We start from the raw sequence: 18,306 nt of genomic DNA, 5'->3' as shown, positions 1-18,306 counted from the left end.
TTTGTACTTTGTATTTGAATTTGTAGTAGTATACTCTTCGGCGACAAGTGCGGTTACTGACACCACTGTGTCAGTAATTAATATCTCATTGTAATTTTCTATACATTATGTTAAATTCTATTCTATTAGAATGCTACAGAATAGTATTGTTACAATTGGACCCTAATTCAGATTCTACCAGGTTATTTGCGGGTTTCCATATGTGGATCGAGTTATCGTTCGATACACTGCAGATTGTCCATTTGGTATGCAGAGACCAAGAAATATCATTTACGCCTAACATATGACCGCCATGGACGAACAGAAGCATATTTTCGCCCGACTCTGATGTGTTCCATATTTTGACTAGACCTGTATTCTGATCAGCAGACGCTACTATTTGAGGCATATGTGGGTTCCACTGTATACTGGAGATGGAATCCTGGTTTTCGCTATGGCGCCATGATCTCACAGGTTCCGTAAAGTTTCTTATATCCCATACTTTCAATTGGCCTTGAGAATCACCAGTACATAATAACATATCATTTTTAGGGTTGAATTCGATGCTATTAATTCCATCCAGGTGTGAGGTACGGTGTATAACATCATTTTCGTTTGGTGATTTTCTGGTGTCCATAATTGATATTGTGTTCGATTCTCCACAGGAGGCTAGGATAGAAGTGTGGTTCACCATCCATGACACATCATTCACTCCATTGGAATCAGTGATGCTTTGTCTAGTTGTTTTTTCAATCCTGCGAGTGTTTTTATCGAATTTTTTGATGTCCCAAACGTTCACTTTCCCATTGGTTTGACAAGATGCCAAAATACCTACAAGATTATGGTTCCATGCAAGCGATACACTCTCATCTTGACCTTGTTCATTGCCACTGCGACACTCTATCTCGAACTTCCTACCTGTAGATATCTTGTTACCGTGTTTTGTTCTATCAAACACATATACAGATCCATTTGATGAGACCGTACCTATAATATCTGGGTTCTGAGGCATGTATCTACATCGGTTGCAATCTCCGTCAGGGTATGTTATTCGTACTTCTGCCTGCAAGTTCTTTTCTCTTACTTTCAGTTTTACTGAATTATCCATCTTAAATTCCATTTCATCCATATCGAAGTTATTGATAGAACTCCATTTGATATGATTCATAGTTGAAATAGAACTGATGTAGAGCGATTCATCAGAAGGAAGTTGTTGTGAAGTAAAAGAGGATAATAAGATTCGTTGTTGATCATTAGAGACTGCAAGATCTGGAAAGAACTGACATGTTAGCGATGGCCACTTCGATGTGTTTGTGTTCAAATAGTCGTATAGTAATCTGGTGTTCTTCTTCCAATTGGTGTATCGATTTTGAACTTCTTCAGATATACTAGACCCTAGTTCAGGAGGCTCTTCAATTATAAGATCGTTCATTTCTCTATCACCCATTTATACACAGTTCAAGTAAGGTAGAAAGTAACGTTATTTCACTAAGATATTTCGTTTTGGTATCTAGTTACCAGCTGTACTCTCTAACGCGTATCGACAAAGCTGATGCTTTCTTAATACTAGTAGTATTTTATTTTATTTTCAAAAAAAATAAAATAAAAAATGCTATACAATATTTTCTATGAGAGACCCATGATCCGTATTAATATCGTGTGTATACATAATTCATTACACATACTAGAATAGCAAGCGTACCGTGCACTGGTGCTACCAGTGCGATGCAGTTTTACTTACCTTACGTAAAATTCTACGTTATGTGTGTTTCTTGTATTTGGAAACAGAAGGAAAGGGAAGGTTCACAAAGGTATCCTTTAAATCCATTCCTTGAATTGGTTGATCAAACCGTTGGTAGAGGCATCGTGAGTAGCAATCTTGCTACCATCATCCAATTCCTTACCAATAACCTTGGCCAACACCTTACCCAATTCGACACCCCATTGGTCGAAAGAGTTGATGTTCCAGATAGCACCTTCGGTGAAAGTGACGTGTTCGTAGTAAGCAATCAAGGCACCCAAAGTAGCTGGAGTGATCTTTTGAGCCAAGATAGAAGTAGTTGGTCTGTTACCAGAGAAAATCTTGTGTGGAACCAAGCCTCCAGTAGCACCTTCAGACTTGACCTTTTCTTCGTCCTTACCGACCATCAAAGCCTCTGCCTGAGCAAAGAAGTTTGAGGCCAACATCTTTTGATGCAAGTTGTCTTCAATTGGGTTGTGAGATTGGGCAGCCAAGATGAAATCAGATGGGATCAACTTTGTACCTTGGTGTAGCAATTGGAAGAAAGAGTGTTGAGCGTTGGTGGCTGGTTCACCGAACAAAATCGAACCAGTAGAGTAGTTTGCGAAAACGTTACCTCTGGTGACGGACTTACCGTTGGATTCCATAGACAATTGTTGCAAGTAGGCTGGGAATCTGTGCAAGTATTGATCGAATGGAGCGACCAAGTGGGTTTGAGCGTCGAAGAAGTTGTTGTACCAAACAGACAACAAACCACCCAACAATGGGATGTTGTCTTCCAAAGGAGTTTCAACGAAATGTTTATCCACAGCTTCGGCACCCTTCAAGAAAGCTTCAAAGTTGTCGAAGCCGATGTATAGAGCGACGGACAAACCAATGGCGGACCAAACAGAGTAACGACCACCGACCCAGTTTTCAAAACCGAACATGTTCTTGGTGTCGATACCGAACTTCTCAACCTCCTTAGCGTTGGTGGACAAAGCAGCAAAATGCTTGGCGATGTGAGATGGGTCATTGCCAGTCTTGGACAAGAACCAGTTCTTAGCGCTGGTAGCGTTGGTGATGGTTTCAGCAGTGGTGAAGGTTTTGGAAGCGATCAAGAACAAGGTGGTTTCAGGGTTCAAGTTCTTCAAAGTTTCTGCAATGTGGGTACCATCGATGTTAGAAACGAAGTGAACGTGGATGTTGGTTGCGTAGTGCTTCAAGGCTTCGGTAACCATGACTGGACCCAAGTCGGAACCACCGATACCGATGTTAACAACATCAGTAATAGCCTTACCGGTGTAACCCTTCCAGGAACCAGATCTAACTTCTTCGGTGAATTCCTTCATGTGTTGCAAAACAGAGTCCACTTCTGGAGCCACGTTAACGCCGTCCACGCTCATTGGCTTCATGGATCTGTTTCTCAAAGCAACGTGGTACACAGCACGGTCTTCGGTGAAGTTGATGTGTTCACCCTTGAACATGGCGTCTCTCAATTCGGTAACCTTGGCTTCCTTGGCTAGGGAGATCAAGGTCTTGACAATTTCATCGTCAATCAAGTTCTTAGAGAAATCGAACAGAATCTTAGAACCATCGTAATTCACAAAGGTCTTAGAGTACTTCTCGAAACGAGAGCTGTCCTTAGAGAATTCTTCCTTGACATTTAGCTTCTTACCCTTGCTTTCGTACAAGGATTCCAATTGTTTCCATGCGGACAACTCAGTTGCCAACTTAAAGTCTGAAAATGTGTTTTCTGAAGCCATTGCTGTAATGTGTTATTGTGTGATGTGGTGTGGTATAGGATACTACTCGCCTTCCTTCAAAAACTCTTGAACAATAATAAAAAGGGATAAACAATGAAATAATTTCCTACTCTAACTATTAAAAGTCTTTTAAAGGATAATATTTATGTTCAAATGCGTTCCTTATAAGCTTTTCAGTTTTAAAAATTTAAGAAAAACCCTTTATTAACTGAAACTATACTGTTAATAATGTTAACAACTGTTCTATTTCCCCAAAAGAAAATGGGCAGAAACTGTGAGAAGACAAAATGCAAGAAGAGAGAACGGAGAAAATTAATTGAAAGAAATGAACATATACAGCGTGTCAAATTGATCAGCAATCCCTCCCACTAGGCGTGCGTGTGTTAGCAACAACAAGCGATTTTCCAGGCGTTATATATGTGGAATAGTGGCCGATCTTTTTAACTTTTGAGCCCACACACCAGCATCACTGTTAGCGTTACTCTCAGTGTTAGCGTCCGCAGGTGATGCGATCGTTTTGAAAAAAATATGCCAATACGGCTTCTCTGTTCTCTGTTCTCTGTTTCACTGTCCTCAGTCCATATTATTCGGAATACCTAAAACTTCCGAGCTGTCGGGCCTTGCTACACCGAGGGATTAGTGGATGCCAATTTCAGTAGCACCCTGTTTTTTTTTTTTTTTCTGCACCTGAAACACGAAGCTGGAATTCCAACTAATGGGCTGTATGTAGTACATGCTTTTTCATTCATTTGTATGCATGCAGTTTTTTTTTTTTTTTTTTTTGGGTATTTTTGTAGTTCGTGTTTTCGTGTGAGAGAGGAGAAGCGCACGAGGGCTATATATTAGGAGGGCGGGTAATTACAATTATGGATCATGTGGAAATCACGATACATGCACGTGATTTTTATTTTAATTTGAAATTGGGTTTGGGTTTGGGTTTGGTGTAACAGCTCGCTAGTCCATTGGGATGTACTTTTCTATGGTCGATACAATTTCGTCGACTTGTTCTTGTTGCTCCTGAAGACTTACGTCGGTGTCCGTTGAGTTGATGGTGCTGGTCTGTAGTAAAGCCGCGTGCATCTGACGTAGGCGCGTAATGTCCTCTTCGAAATTCTCTGGAAATCCTACACTGACGGGCCCCTCAGTAGCCATACGTTTCACATCATCTAGGGTATCGATATCGGTCCATATTCTATCCTTGTAGTCGACCTTCGGAGTGGCTTGTACATCGCTCGAGATGGTTTCTCGCGGTAGAGTGCGTGGAACAGTTTTCTGTTCCTCCACCTGAGCTTCGTTCTGAGTTGTCTGTCTACTGAATTGGTCAAAACTTGTTCCCGTATCCCTGCTGTAACTGCTGTGCTGGTCCATTTTAGCAAATATCTTGATTGTCGAGTGCTGCCAAAGCTTTTCGGAGCTTTTGGCTGGATGCCTCTGTCGATCTATGTTATAGAGACTCCTTTTGGAACATGAAAAATTCCTTTAAAATGAATAAAGGTTTAATGCGACAATGCTCGAAGGTTGGGCAAATGCACTCTTGACCAAAGCAGTATAGGATTGTTTCTAGAGTGTTGTGATTAGTTTTAATGTGCGTAGACGAAACTCATAATATCTCTGATAAAGTGTTGTACTATTGGTGCTGTTATTCGTGATTATTCACTCCCCAGCCTCTGATGGTAGTTCAGAAACAATGGAAACGACTATTGTGGCTAAAGCAACCGTTTCCAGACACATACACAGACCCAAACTTCCATAAACAATACAATGAGCTAATACTTGGGCAAGCATCAGTACGGCCCCACTCTTCATACAGATCCGTTTTACTTGATCTTTTCCAATTTTACCACACGATCATCAACGCGATGCTATTATACATCATATTTGCATGGTTTTATCACTATAAATACAACCCCATATTGATAGCTAGCTGTACGTCTCTAGTCTCATTAATCATTGGTAATCGAAGCGTACCGTGGAAGTCTAGCGTAATCATTATTTTTGCGATGTTGACTCTATCCCCCGTGTTGAAGTCGTTATCGAAGACAACTTCGTCAGATTCCATATGGACCCTATCCGCATGGTTTAGCATATTTTACATCATTTCAATTTCCACACTCGAATCGAAAACTTTGCCAACAAACATTCTTTTCTCTAATGTCACTGTCTTATCTTCAAGACTGGAGACCTCCACTCAAGTATTCTGCTTCCTATTGATCTGTATTCAAGTTAATATCCTATTACCAACAATGGAAAAGTATCTTTTAAAACACAGAATGAAACTGCCACATATGATATGCGTAGTATGCACACATGGTACAGTGTACTACTTTATCACAAAACTACTAGGATTTGCAATTACCATTCCGTTGGGCATATCGTCATTGCTATTACTATTTGTAATTCCACGTTATTATATTAATTGGGAACGTTATTACCAACAAGGACATCCCATATTGCATCAGTGGGATGCAAAAACTCCTATTCTAGACTGAATTAGAAAAAATTGGAAGAAAAAGCTCACTGGGATAGGTACCCTCGATTACCTGGGACACAAAACTTGTTTGAGTCCACCATATTTAATAGTTTATACACACAAATATATATAATTACACTTACTCAATAAATGCACCACCAGCTAGGACTAAATTCGTTCTCGTGAATTTAACCTTATGAATGGGAGTCTTCTTAGTATGGAATGAAGCCATCAAATCTTGAGTGGGTATTATTGTCCGTCTACGCCCAAACTCCTTGATATCATTATTGACACTTAATTCCATATCACCCGAATAAGTATTGAAATGTTGTTCTGGTTCCATACCCGGTTCGTTAGTAAACCTTTTGATGTCCCAAACTCTAACACTCTGATCAGCACCGCCGGTAACCAAGCAGTTCCCCTCTTTGTTGAAAGTTATAGAATAGATAGGATTCTTACCATGACCCTTCATCTGCTTGATTCTTTTACCTGTACCGATATCCCATACAATAATAGTACCGTCTTCACTGCCTGTAGTTAGCCATCTTCCATCTGGAGAAACCTCTAGTGCAGTAACTGGAGACGTATGACCTAAAAATAATCTAACGGAGTCCCCGGTTTGAATATCCCACATACGACAAGTCTTGTCACTAGATCCAGTAAACACGTAACATCCATTTGGATGGAAAGTGCTACAATCGACATCATTCAAGTGTCCAGAGAATATTCTTAATGGATAGATATGATCACAGGACCACAATCTTGCTGTTTGGTCATGAGACGCTGTGACGAAATAATGACCTAGTGGTGAGAATTTAACATACCATACTGGGTGGTTGTGGCCCTTATAACAAACAAGGCATGTGAAAGTATCTAGGGACCATAGTCTAACGGTTTTGTCTTCAGATGCACTCAATAAATATCTATTATCTGGACTGAAAGCAACTGAATAGACTGGACCGCTGTGACCCACCAATGTAACAGAGTTTGTTATATCTTTTGCCTTCGAAGGAAGTATTGATTGTAATGGTGAACCGTCTAGAGACCAAACCTTAATTGTACTGTCTTGGAAACCGGCGGCTGTAAACCTTGCATCATCACTAAATTCCACACAAGTCATATTGCCATTGGTGTTGTGGAACGTATACAGACACACACTTGGAGCAGAACTCTGAAGATTCTTCAATTGGATAGCGTCTCTACTCTCTCTGACTTTTTGGATTTCAATTTTCAAGTCTAGCGTTGTTTTCACTGGTAGGGGAAGAGCGTCTTTAGGTGGTGATTCCATCATCGAACCCTCAGGGTTATCTAGTTTATCCTCCTCATCCTTAGATTTGGCATCTCTTTTTTTTCTTTCCACTGTGGATGGTTCCGCCGTAGGTGTTGATGTTCTCTTTTCGTCCTTCTCTCCATTTTCATCTATAGAATTTTTGACATCTTCTGTTTCTTCATCTTTATGTTCTTTTTCAGGCTTGTGACTTTTTTCATCGCTTGTTGCTTCTGATACGCCTTGATTACCACTCATTTCTCTATATTCTTCTACCAAGGTCTTTACTGGAGGGTTCTCCTTGTTTTCAGCTGCTTCTTGTTCATCCTTTTTCTGTAATTCCATTTCGACCTCCTTTGTAAACTCTTCGTCCTTTGGATATGGTCCTAATTTAACCGGAACGGAATTGTAAGTATCAACATCGATATCACCGGTAGAAATATCTTTGATTCCATCAGTCAATATGTCTTCCGACTTAACAACATCTACAATATTGGGATCCAAATTCTGATTGATGATGGAGATCAACAATGAACCACCTACACTCTCATTCTCATTCAAAAAGTAAAGTAAAAGATTGAGGGTAGTTCTCGATATTGTTATTTTATATTTGTTTGTTTGGAATCCTTGTGCAAGTTCATTCTCTTTGATGTGATCCATGGAGTTGACACTAAACAATCTGTTGATCTCTGATCCGTGCAACGCTTTATAATCAACAGAGTACTTATCGAAAAATCTTCTAGCTTGTAGTGGGTCCTTCATAACCAATTGTAAGAAAACGTAAATGAAAATAGGATATATAATCCGCGATAGCTCTGGTTTGTACAACTCTAAAGAAGAATCAATCCAATTTTTTAACATGGAGTATGCTCTAAAGTAATGCAGAGCTGTAACTTGCTGTGGCTTGATCAATTGGCCATTGTTGTCTCTCTTTAACGGCATAGATGGATTTGACACCGGTTTGGCAGCGGCACTATTTCCCAACGTTCCTGTGGGAGCTGCAGAAGAAGGAATCGTGTTTAACGCTGCCGAGTGTTTGTTTGGAGGGGTCAGTGTACGGGATGACTCTGCGCGAAGCATTTGCTCTGTTCTATGATAACCTTTCTTGTTAAGATATTCCAACACAATCCTATTTAGATCAGATGCAGAAAACCCTGGTTTCGAGCTTCCTGAAGTACTATTCCCACCATTTGCATTTGAATTTACACTGGAGTTTGCATTTCCGGTTCCACTCCCACTAGCGTTTGAATTGCCAGCACCAGCAGTATTGGTCTGCTTGCTGCCTTGTTGTTTACCATTCGCAGACATACTAGAAAGCAATCGCAGTTAATTATTAATACTGTCAAGTGTCTCCAACGAATTGATCTGCTGCTCCGTCCCTAAATGCACGCAAGAATAGTATGCACTCACGTCACTCCTAGTTTTACCTGAAATAGGATACTGTCCTTCTTCTTGTTTCTTGACAAATACTGATGTGCTAGCATTTGCCATTATTTATCACTAGCTTGTTCTATGTTTTATTTTCCTACTTTTCTCATGTTAGCCAGCAAACCTCTTTTGTCATTACATACGGTGGTGATCTTTTCTTCCCTTCGAAAGAATTCACTTTTTATCCGGGTAATTAAATACTATCATCATTTATTTATTTTTTTTCAAAAATCCACTTTTTTAAAAAAAAGTTATTCGACCTTCAGGATTCGAACCATGCCTGCAATTGCAGAAAGCTAACACAGATTTACGCTTAGCGTCTATTAACAGTCAGAGGACACCAAGCACCAGACCAACGGTGAAAACCGAAAACGCAGCTAGTTATCCGTTTAAGAAGTTCGGATATTAGTCATTCATACGAACCGGTGGTCAACTGTCTCAGAGTTTTCGTTTCCTGGCGGCGTGTATTGTCAGTTGCCAGTAAGTGCTCGAAATAATCCAATTGGGGCATTATCACGAGGCGCGCGCGCGGTCTCATTCTGCCCTTCCCCACTATTAATTGCGTAGAATCAAGACTACATACGAAGAACAAGCTAACATAAATAGTGGAACCCGAGACATTGCAAAGAATTTGTACGGTTTGGGGAAGAGTAAAGGGGGTTCAAGAAGTGTGAAAATTCCATGACAACCAGCAACTTCGTATGGCATCCAGTACACAAGCAAAGTGCACACATCTGTATATGAGATATACGTATATATACTATTGTTACTCTTATTATTTGTTGAATCTGGGTCATCTTTTTAGGAGATTACCCTGATTTCTTGTGTAATACAGAGATTGATGATATATCCCTCTACATAGTCTTATCTATATCTCTTCTCCTCTATCTCTAGTCTATCTAGATGTAGTCAGTAGAAGGTGTCCTTCTACTAGTGGCTATCGATCCTTATATACGTGTCTTGAAACATGAGAGTTAGAGATCTGGAATATTCGATAATCGGGTAACCCATTATCGTCAACACACCCCCGTAACTCGATATGTTTAAAGGTACTATATCAACCATCCATTTGTTAATCGATTGAATCTCTTTGCTGACAATACTTTCGTCAGTATATCCGCTACATTTTGTTCTGTAGGAATATATGTGAAATCACATAGACCTTCATTATGTTTTTCTCTTAATTCCATTGTTCTTGTAAACGTAGGTTTGAATGGGGACACAGTGGAGTTAGGGTTGGTGATCCTACCTAACGCAGGTTTGTTATCTGATAGTAGTCTAACTCTTGGTCTCTTTCCTGTTAAGGTGAATAACAATGCACTTATTGCAAAGTCGAACTTCGTAGCTTCTTTCATCGCACATATCTCAGCACCAGTAGATGAATCACATACATAACTTGATTTTGTCGATCTGGCCGAAATTTTGTGACCGTAGATCTCGTAAAACCATCCTAGTCTGGACTTTCCTTCAGGTTCGCATCTATCCGATGCATCAGATATTATTGTGAATTCATAGTCTACTGGAGTCTTGTTTTTTGTCCATACTAGACGCTTTTCCTTTGTGTTCCAGAAGTATTGTACTGACTCGTTTGCCCATTTCATGACTTCATCAGTGGGGTACAATTGATACTGAGCAAGAACATTTACGTGATATAATGCTTCAAACCTAAATTTATGTGCAACATATGATAGTAATCCCACTACTTGTTGTAGCTTCTTCACATTTGACTTGTAATCCTTTTCGGTTACATAAAGATTCTTATCCACCTTTGGTGGTTCGGAACTTGAGGAAACTGGAGCTTGGTTGTACCTAGAACCTTCTCTCAGTGGTAAATTCAAAAGCGGTAATTTGTGAGACAATATGTCTAACATTCCGAATTTCATGTATCCATTTCTTTTGTATTCCAAGTCTAGTCCAAGTATATCGTACCTGGCGGTTCCATCTTCTCCCATTTTACCATCATGAACGAGTTTTGTCTCGTATGTCGATCTTAGTTGTTCTAAGAATCTTTCTATTTCTTGCGTATCCTTCCCGGTAACAATGATGTCATCGACAAAGATGCAAACGATGATGGACAATGGTGGTTCTTTTGTGAACACACAGGACCATATTTTATCCTCTTTCAGGCCACATCTTTCCTTAAGGAACGAAGTGATTGTCCCGTACCAATTTGCATCACTCTGCTTTAATCCATAAAGAGACTTCCTTAATCTGAATGCTTTATTTGGCATTTTCATATGAGGAGGGGTTCTTATATACAGTTCCTCTTTGAGGTCTGCATACAAATAAGCAGCAGTGATGTCTAACTGTTTGACAATCATGTTTTCTTCGAGTGCTACGCTCAATATTGTCATTAGAGCATAATGGTGTATGGTATTGGACTCTAGATGTTTCTCATATGTAGACCAGTGTTGCAGGTCTCCCCTTACTACTAGTCTGCATTTCTTTCTACCATCTCTTTTGGTAGTAAATATGAACATTGTGTTCAATAGTTTGTGTGGTTCAATTGACTTTATATCAACCTCTGTTGTATCCCATGTACCTCTTCTCATGAGTTGTGCGATCTCACTGTCGTAAGCTTCCTTGAAGGCTTCCCTCTCTTGATGGTTACTGTTCTTTGTTATTGCTTGTGAATAAGATAAAGAACGATCGATCTTCGTGTTTGGTAAAGACCTAACCATTTTCAGTGAGTTCACTAATGGGATCTTCACACGATTTTCGTGCTTTATGTTGTCGTAGGTCTGTACAGGATTTTCCTGTATCAGCATGTTTACGATGGCATCGATTTGATGTTCATGATTTTGATCCGACTTCGAATCATTAATCTTCAGCTCTGTTTTAGTACAGCTGATAATACCCATTATTTGTTTATCTGGGTTACTTAGATCGCCTATGTCAGATCCTCCACCCCCGTACAGAGAGTCCGTAGATTGAAGTTCAATCGAGGAATCTCTGTATTTGGCAGATAATTTGTCATAGAGTGATCGGCGTTCCTCCTCATTGAGTGAAGAGGTATCTGTGGTGTCGTCGTTATGCGACAAGTGTTCAGGTATAGGTGAACATTGTTCTGGGGACGCCTTAGTGTTCGGCCTTTTGGTAGAGACACCAAGTTCATCCCGTTGCGCTGGTCGTTTGCCATTCTCGGCAGGAACATGCTTTGTCGGATGCTTTACCGACCGTGCTTCCTCCTCCATTAGTCGCTCTTGACTAATAAATATGTTATTGGGAGGTGATGCAGGGGATAGCGCAACTGGAAGTGTTTCCTGTACTTCCTGTGGTGATTGCGATGGTACGTCCGAAGAATTTCGAACTGGGTATCTCGAATCCTTTCCTAATGTATGGGTCGCTATACCCTTTTGAAACTCGTTCTTATGAGTTCTTAGGTAATTACCATGAGTCTCAGTTGAGTCGGACTCTGGTTGTTGGGGTTCGTCAGTAGGATCCCGCTCTTGGGATATATAATCCTGTTCACGCTGATTCCTGTGCGTGATATGACGTTGTGAATCTGTAGATGGATCGTTTGATCTCTGTCTTACGATGTCATCTACTTGATTCAAGGTATCAAGGTTTTCCTCGCTATTGAGGTAGTCACCTTGGATGGTGTTAATGATTTTATAGTTAGTAGTCTCCATAGTTTGCTTTGAACTAGGATCGTAGAAAGTATAGCCATAGGATTGTTTGGCTGGGTGTAGTGCATAAACTATTTTACCTCGTGGCAACGTTTTCTTGCCAGTGTTATAGTATACTACCACCGGTTGCCCAAATGGTAATATCTTGTTGATAGCGATACCGCCGAGACCTGCTGCCATATTCGGAGATCCGTCGAGTTTTCTCATATGCATCGAATTCCGAACGATAACTGCAAATTCAGCTGCATCGTACCATAAAAATTCTGGAAGGTTGGCACTTGCTAGAAGTGTTCTAGCATCATCTAATAATGTACGGTTGAGCCTTTCAGCTACTCCGTTTGAACGTTTATCGCCTGTAGACGTATATTTTCCTTCTATACCAAATTCATCCAATAGGTCTCGGACCATTCGTCCAGTATATTGGGAGCCTTGATCCATTAGGATCTCCTTTACTCGAACTCCCTGTTGTGTTCTTATATTTGATATTAGTTTCCGCATGATAGCAGACACTTGATGTTCTGAGGCCAGGGACATTGGGAATATCCATCGATACTTTGTTACCTCATCACTAAACGTTATTAGATAGTTCGGTGGGATAGTGTTATCCTCTCGGAATGGACCCATGATATCAGTATGAAGATATTCAAACTTTTTGAACGTCTTCATATAAACGTCTCTACTATCTGTGAAGTGATCATGGAATTTCCCTTTACCAATGTTACAATATTGGCAAGTAAACGAGTTCATATCAGACCAATCTATGTCTTCAAGTTTTATGAATCGTATATCACCATTGGAGATTGATTTCCTAATTTGTTTTATATTGACGTGTGCCAATAAGTTATGTATGAACTCTAATGACCATTTTTTCTTAGGTACTGTGTTCTCTCTTATGTGACACAACGAAATACTTACCGGGGAATCGTCATCGGCTGGCGAGTGGATATTTGTCTCATTTAGAACCAGATACTCACTCGATAGCCAATAGAATCCATTTCGGTGAATAATATCGATATTGATATTGTGATCCTGGACTAGCATCTTTCTTTGGTAGAAATCTACCGTAATCTTTTGTTTAGCTGTTAATTGCATTACGCTTAAAATATTTGAGGGTGTTTCTTCTGAGTATACAGCCGGGAATTGAACTACTACGTTATTGGATAAACGTAATATCAATATTCCTTCGCCCATAGTGTTTAATGTTCCCATGTTGGCGGCTGTTATGTTTCTTGTAATGTTGCTGGTGTAGTTGTGGAGTAGTTTCAAGTCAGTAACCACTGATATTTGTGCTCCCGTGTCAAGCATGAGGTCATATTTGCCAGACACTATGTCTATGGGATCAGCTTGAATAAGTGGTACTGAATCAATGCCTAAGATTAGCTACAGTTTTGGATTCGTTTTTGTCGTCAACCTTAGGTGTGCTTTGTTTAACGTTGGACTTCTTGGTGAAGTTTTTGTTGTTGTTTGGTTTATTGCTAAACTTGTTGTAAGGTTTATGAACCTTTTTACCGACATCGTTGGTTCTCATACTTTCATTTCTGTGGAGATAGAACTTCTCGTCGGCTATTTTTTCACGAATCTCTGCAATTATGTGAGTTAATCTTGGTTCTAAGTGTGCAAAGTTATGAAATCTTCCATTTCTATCCTTTGTCACCATCATTCCTTCGATTGCCCGTTCAACCAATAGCGGTTCTAGAGATGGCAATCGTGCTAATTCCAGTCTTTCATTGAAGTTTTGTAAAATTCTTTCCACATTTTCCAATTTATAATATTTCTGTAATCTGAAACCACAGATTTCTTCATACAATCTTTCAGGGTCATACTTGACTCTTGTGTATGTCAAGACGTTCAATAAACGATCATCTGAGGTATATAAACCCTCGAGCTCATGCTCCAACCATGTTGGCATTTTAGATATGTGTACACATTGTTCATTGACATCCCGTAACCAGAATCTCTGGTTTGCAGTAAGGGACTTAGGAAGCTTAAGTTCCTTAGGTGTCATGGCATTATCAACGTTATGACGGTGAAGGTAACGGTATAGATCAATTAACCATGACTGATACATTTCTTCATTTTCGACGATTGTTATTGCTATCTGATGTTCAGCAGAGGAGTCAGGAATACCTCTAATTATCATATACTTTCCTTTAATCATACCCTCAGGTTCTTCATCTGGTAATACTTCTTTGATGTTCACCGTTTGGAACATCCCTTTCGAGTTTATGAACATCTTGCGATATTCCTCTGGATCGTAGAACGCAGCGCTACCATGTTGAATCTGGGTCATCTTTTTAGGAGATTACCCTGATTTCTTGTGTAATACAGAGATTGATGATATATCCCTCTACATAGTCTTATCTATATCTCTTCTCCTCTATCTCTAGTCTATCTAGATGTAGTCAGTAGAAGGTGTCCTTCTACTAGTGGCTATCGATCCTTATATACGTGTCTTGAAACATGAGAGTTAGAGATCTGGAATATTCGATAATCGGGTAACCCATTATCGTCAACATTATTAACACGTGACTTGTACTAGAAAAGCACTTTCATTACGTACATAATGATTTCTGCTCGCCCGTTGGGATTCCACTATTTCAGCATTGTTGTTCGTCGATGTGGGTATTTGTTCGGAAAAATCAGGAGACGAAGTTGAATTCCTCTTTCTACTCCCACCTTCATTGATCAACCACAGAGAACAGAAGGGTATCAATATACACCCCACTCTTCTCAGCTTTCCCGCACCTAACAATAGTTTGGCACAGCTGAGTATAGCATAGTATACTGTTGTACACACGCAAAAATCGCAGAACAAAATAGAGAGATAGACTCCGGGATTCCTTTTTCCCACTTTATTCTTATCCCTCCCCAGTTCCTTTACTTTCCTTTAAAGTTTGTTTAGTGGCCGATCAGTAACAAAGTTAAAAAAAAAAAAAAGTGCCCACACGCACACATACTCACACAGAGTAGTGCACTTAGATTTGAGAACGAATTCAGAATCGTCAGTCTGGCACGATTTTGGCAACCCTTTTTCCATATCCCACAAAAGAAGTAGCTTGCGAAAACAGAATACCGGAAGCTGAACCCATTTGTGCCCATTGTTTATGTGTTTGTCTTCGCAGTTGACGAAAGAAAAAAAAAAACCTATTTCACGTTTTAGAGCTAGCCTGCATTAGTTATAGACTCTTTTTTTTTTTTGTCACATCAATAACATCTAGTTATAGGAAGCAACTCGCAACCTGCAATTAAAGACAGAGAACAGGCGCAAAGAAGTGACATTTTCCCCAGCTTTCGTGTAGCCAGTAACCAAAAGGTAGTAGCCAAGTTTGTGCTGCTTATTTTAATTTTTTTCGAGACCGGAGGTCCCCTTTCAACTTCCTAAATTTCCTTCCTGTGGTTTCTCGCCCAATCCACATAGAGGCAGTTCTGGTATAGTTTTTCCGAGCTTCCTTAGTGACTGATCATTGGTTGGCAATAGTATCAACCGATCTGAATCATTTAAAAGGAAGTTGCATAAATACTCTCCATTCCCATAGTAGTGGGGTATTCCTAGTAGTGTCGCTTTTTTTCGAATTATTACGTGATGGACAAAGACAATTTGAATATCAATTTGCAGGACTGGCTTAATGACCCGATGTTAGCGGCGCAGCTAAACCGTCCTCAGTCTGCCACGCCGACAATATACAACGGTATCGATGGTTCGAATACCAATGGGGCTGTGGTACAAACGCAACAACAATCGGACCAGCAGCAGCAACAGCAGCAGCAGCAGCAGGAACAACAACAACAACAGCAACAGCAACAGCAACAGATTCAAATACAAGTCCAACAGCAACAACAGGAACAACAGAATAAGAATGCAGCAGGAAAATCTGTAGACCAAGCATCTACATCGGAGCTCTCTAGCTTTTTAATGAACTCGAGGCTCAACTTGGGAACTTTGATGAAGTTCGTCTGCATCGAATTCTTCAAGTGTAATAAGGACGAGCTAGCTAATCTTCGGTTAATTGACTTGACTCAAGATTCCACCTTCCCTCAAACTCTTACTCTCAGAAATATGCAAACGGAAAATTCGCATTACAAGTTCTTCAACACCATCAATCGGGACAAATTTATTACCAGTTGTCCTGTCTTCGCAGTAGCACTCTACTCCTTTATCACATGGAAACATACAGCCATCTCTTGGAAAAATTTCGTCAATTTACCGCTAATATTCGATTCAAAAGACATCATAATGCTTCAAGGTAATAGCCAAAATCGAGCGCCTGTATATACCAATAAGATTGTAAGGATATCGGTATCTCCAAAGAAGGAATTACTCTGCTACGTGTTCCCTTGGTTACCTGCATTAGAAAGAGATTACTTGAGTCATGATAGATCAAACTACATCCTCTTCTCGCTAGTAGAATTATTCAATTTTTTGGCTAAAGTCATACTTCAAGACTTTGCCTTCCTACAATGCACGGGTCAACTACCTCACTTGCAAGAGTTGATCAAATCTGAATTGGGGTGGCAGTTTTTAGAGTCTGATGACTGGAACCAGTTCAAGGATGAAATGCAACGGCATATTGATGATGAACTTTTACAACTAGACTGGTTCAACTCTGTCTGTGGGAAAATTGAAGATAAGTTCATAAACTTATCTAAGGACTTGGTGTCCGAAAATGACAAGCTGTCTAAAGAGATTAATTCAATGAAATCTCAGATCGCATCAATGAACACTATGATCAGTCAGATGTTTCAAACGCAACGGCAACTTTTATCTTATCAAGTTAATTATCCTGCATCGGTTATGAATAACCAAATATCAAACTATTCCAACCAACAAATAAGTGGTCAGCATAGTTTATCTTCTAATGATAACAATAATGTTGGCGTAAATAGTATGATTAATGCAAACAACGTCCGTATGGCCGTAACTGCAGAAGGTCTGAATCCAAACACAAATGCAAATGCAAATACAAATACGTCATTAATGAATTCTGTGAATAACTACCGGAAAATACCAAATGAGAAAAGAAATATGTACCCCCAAGCAGCCATTAACTCCATCAAGCGAGTAAAGCTAGACGGAAAGGATATGTCCAATTTCAATAGCACTTCAAGAAGATTGTCTCAACCTCAACCACAATCTCCGTTGCAAATAGGGTCTCCTTTAGAAGCTTTATTGTCAAAACCAATGCCGTCTCCAAAGATTACGGTTGCTATGTTGAACAACTCTGTAGCCTCTCCACCTCCTAACCCACTAACAATGTCGCCTTTACCCTCTATTTCCGAGCCTCTGGCTCTAGGAAATAATACCAACAACATACTTACCGAAGCGAATCAAACAAATATGAACGAAGGAAGCGCACCTGCATTAAATCCAATAGAAAAGAGAAGCAATCTCAGAAATAGCACGGCTTCAAAAAGTGACTCAACAGAGGGAGAGGATGATAGTTATCGAAATGAGAATGATGAATCGGAGGGATCAAAAGCGCTTGTTAGGCGAAACAGTAAAAACAAGAGAAGTGGAAATCCGAATAGAGATATTAAATATAAACTTTCTCGTGATAATAAAACCATTTGGGACTTGTACAATGAATGGTATCATGGACTAAATGGCAAACTTTCCATCAAAGAACTTATCGAAAAGTACGGATATAGACGTTGGAAGGTAGCTGAAGATTCCCACTTTTTTCCTACAAGAAGGGTTATCATCGATTACATCGAAACTGAAATCGACAGAAGCTTGAACTTGAATAGGTTTGACAAAAATAGCCCTCTTATTAACGATAGAACAGCTTTAAGAAAGCAAATTGTAAAGGACTTGGAAACATTTAGAGAAGATAACGGTTTGACCTTGAATTCACTATCTTTGTATTTCCGGAATTTGACAAGATGGGGCAAAGAAATCTGTATATATAATAACTTTAATGACTGGTCGCTAGTGACAATGAGCGATGAGGATAAAATCAAATTCTGCAAACGGAAAATGTTATCGACTAAAGAAACCAGAGAAGATAATTACTCGCAAGATGATAATGAATAATGAGACGATATGTGTT

The 18,306-nt window shown here is 39.7% G+C and overlaps 7 protein-coding genes across 7 annotated transcripts; 2 read left to right on the top strand and 5 right to left on the bottom strand.

The window, feature by feature from the left end:
* Nucleotides 1-133: 133 nt before the first annotated feature.
* Nucleotides 134-1,426, bottom strand: MSI1 (Msi1p; the record flags this gene model as incomplete). The annotated part of the gene is made up of 1 exon (XM_022822455.1): nucleotides 134-1,426. The coding sequence occupies one exon, from the start codon at nucleotides 1,424-1,426 to the stop codon at nucleotides 134-136; it is 1,293 nt and encodes a 430-aa protein (XP_022674275.1).
* A 371-nt stretch (nucleotides 1,427-1,797) lies between these two features.
* On the bottom strand, nucleotides 1,798-3,465 carry PGI1 (glucose-6-phosphate isomerase; the record flags this gene model as incomplete). The annotated part of the gene is made up of 1 exon (XM_022822454.1): nucleotides 1,798-3,465. One exon carries the CDS (start codon nucleotides 3,463-3,465, stop codon nucleotides 1,798-1,800), a length of 1,668 nt encoding a protein of 555 aa, XP_022674274.1.
* A 1,670-nt stretch (nucleotides 3,466-5,135) lies between these two features.
* GPI2 (phosphatidylinositol N-acetylglucosaminyltransferase) lies at nucleotides 5,136-5,954 on the top strand (the record flags this gene model as incomplete). Its single annotated transcript, XM_022822453.1, has 1 exon — nucleotides 5,136-5,954. One exon carries the CDS (start codon nucleotides 5,136-5,138, stop codon nucleotides 5,952-5,954), a length of 819 nt encoding a protein of 272 aa, XP_022674273.1.
* A 120-nt stretch (nucleotides 5,955-6,074) lies between these two features.
* Nucleotides 6,075-8,510, bottom strand: TAF5 (chromatin modification protein; the record flags this gene model as incomplete). The annotated part of the gene is made up of 1 exon (XM_022822452.1): nucleotides 6,075-8,510. The coding sequence occupies one exon, from the start codon at nucleotides 8,508-8,510 to the stop codon at nucleotides 6,075-6,077; it is 2,436 nt and encodes an 811-aa protein (XP_022674272.1).
* Nucleotides 8,511-9,682: 1,172 nt separating this feature from the next.
* On the bottom strand, nucleotides 9,683-13,564 carry TY1B-DR6 (uncharacterized protein; the record flags this gene model as incomplete). Its single annotated transcript, XM_022822451.1, has 1 exon — nucleotides 9,683-13,564. One exon carries the CDS (start codon nucleotides 13,562-13,564, stop codon nucleotides 9,683-9,685), a length of 3,882 nt encoding a protein of 1,293 aa, XP_022674271.1.
* Nucleotides 13,565-13,622: 58 nt separating this feature from the next.
* On the bottom strand, nucleotides 13,623-14,549 carry KLMA_10759 (uncharacterized protein; the record flags this gene model as incomplete). Its single annotated transcript, XM_022822450.1, has 1 exon — nucleotides 13,623-14,549. One exon carries the CDS (start codon nucleotides 14,547-14,549, stop codon nucleotides 13,623-13,625), a length of 927 nt encoding a protein of 308 aa, XP_022674270.1.
* A 1,293-nt stretch (nucleotides 14,550-15,842) lies between these two features.
* On the top strand, nucleotides 15,843-18,290 carry GCR1 (transcription regulator GCR1; the record flags this gene model as incomplete). The annotated part of the gene is made up of 1 exon (XM_022822449.1): nucleotides 15,843-18,290. One exon carries the CDS (start codon nucleotides 15,843-15,845, stop codon nucleotides 18,288-18,290), a length of 2,448 nt encoding a protein of 815 aa, XP_022674269.1.
* Between the last annotated feature and the right edge of the window lie 16 nt (nucleotides 18,291-18,306).

Source organism: Kluyveromyces marxianus, chromosome 1 (genome assembly GCF_001417885.1).
Source record: "Kluyveromyces marxianus DMKU3-1042 DNA, complete genome, chromosome 1".
In the NCBI taxonomy this organism is placed as follows: domain Eukaryota; kingdom Fungi; phylum Ascomycota; class Saccharomycetes; order Saccharomycetales; family Saccharomycetaceae; genus Kluyveromyces; species Kluyveromyces marxianus.
The sequence above is the reverse complement of the archived record's forward strand: the minus strand, read 5'-3'. Positions and strand labels throughout refer to the sequence as shown.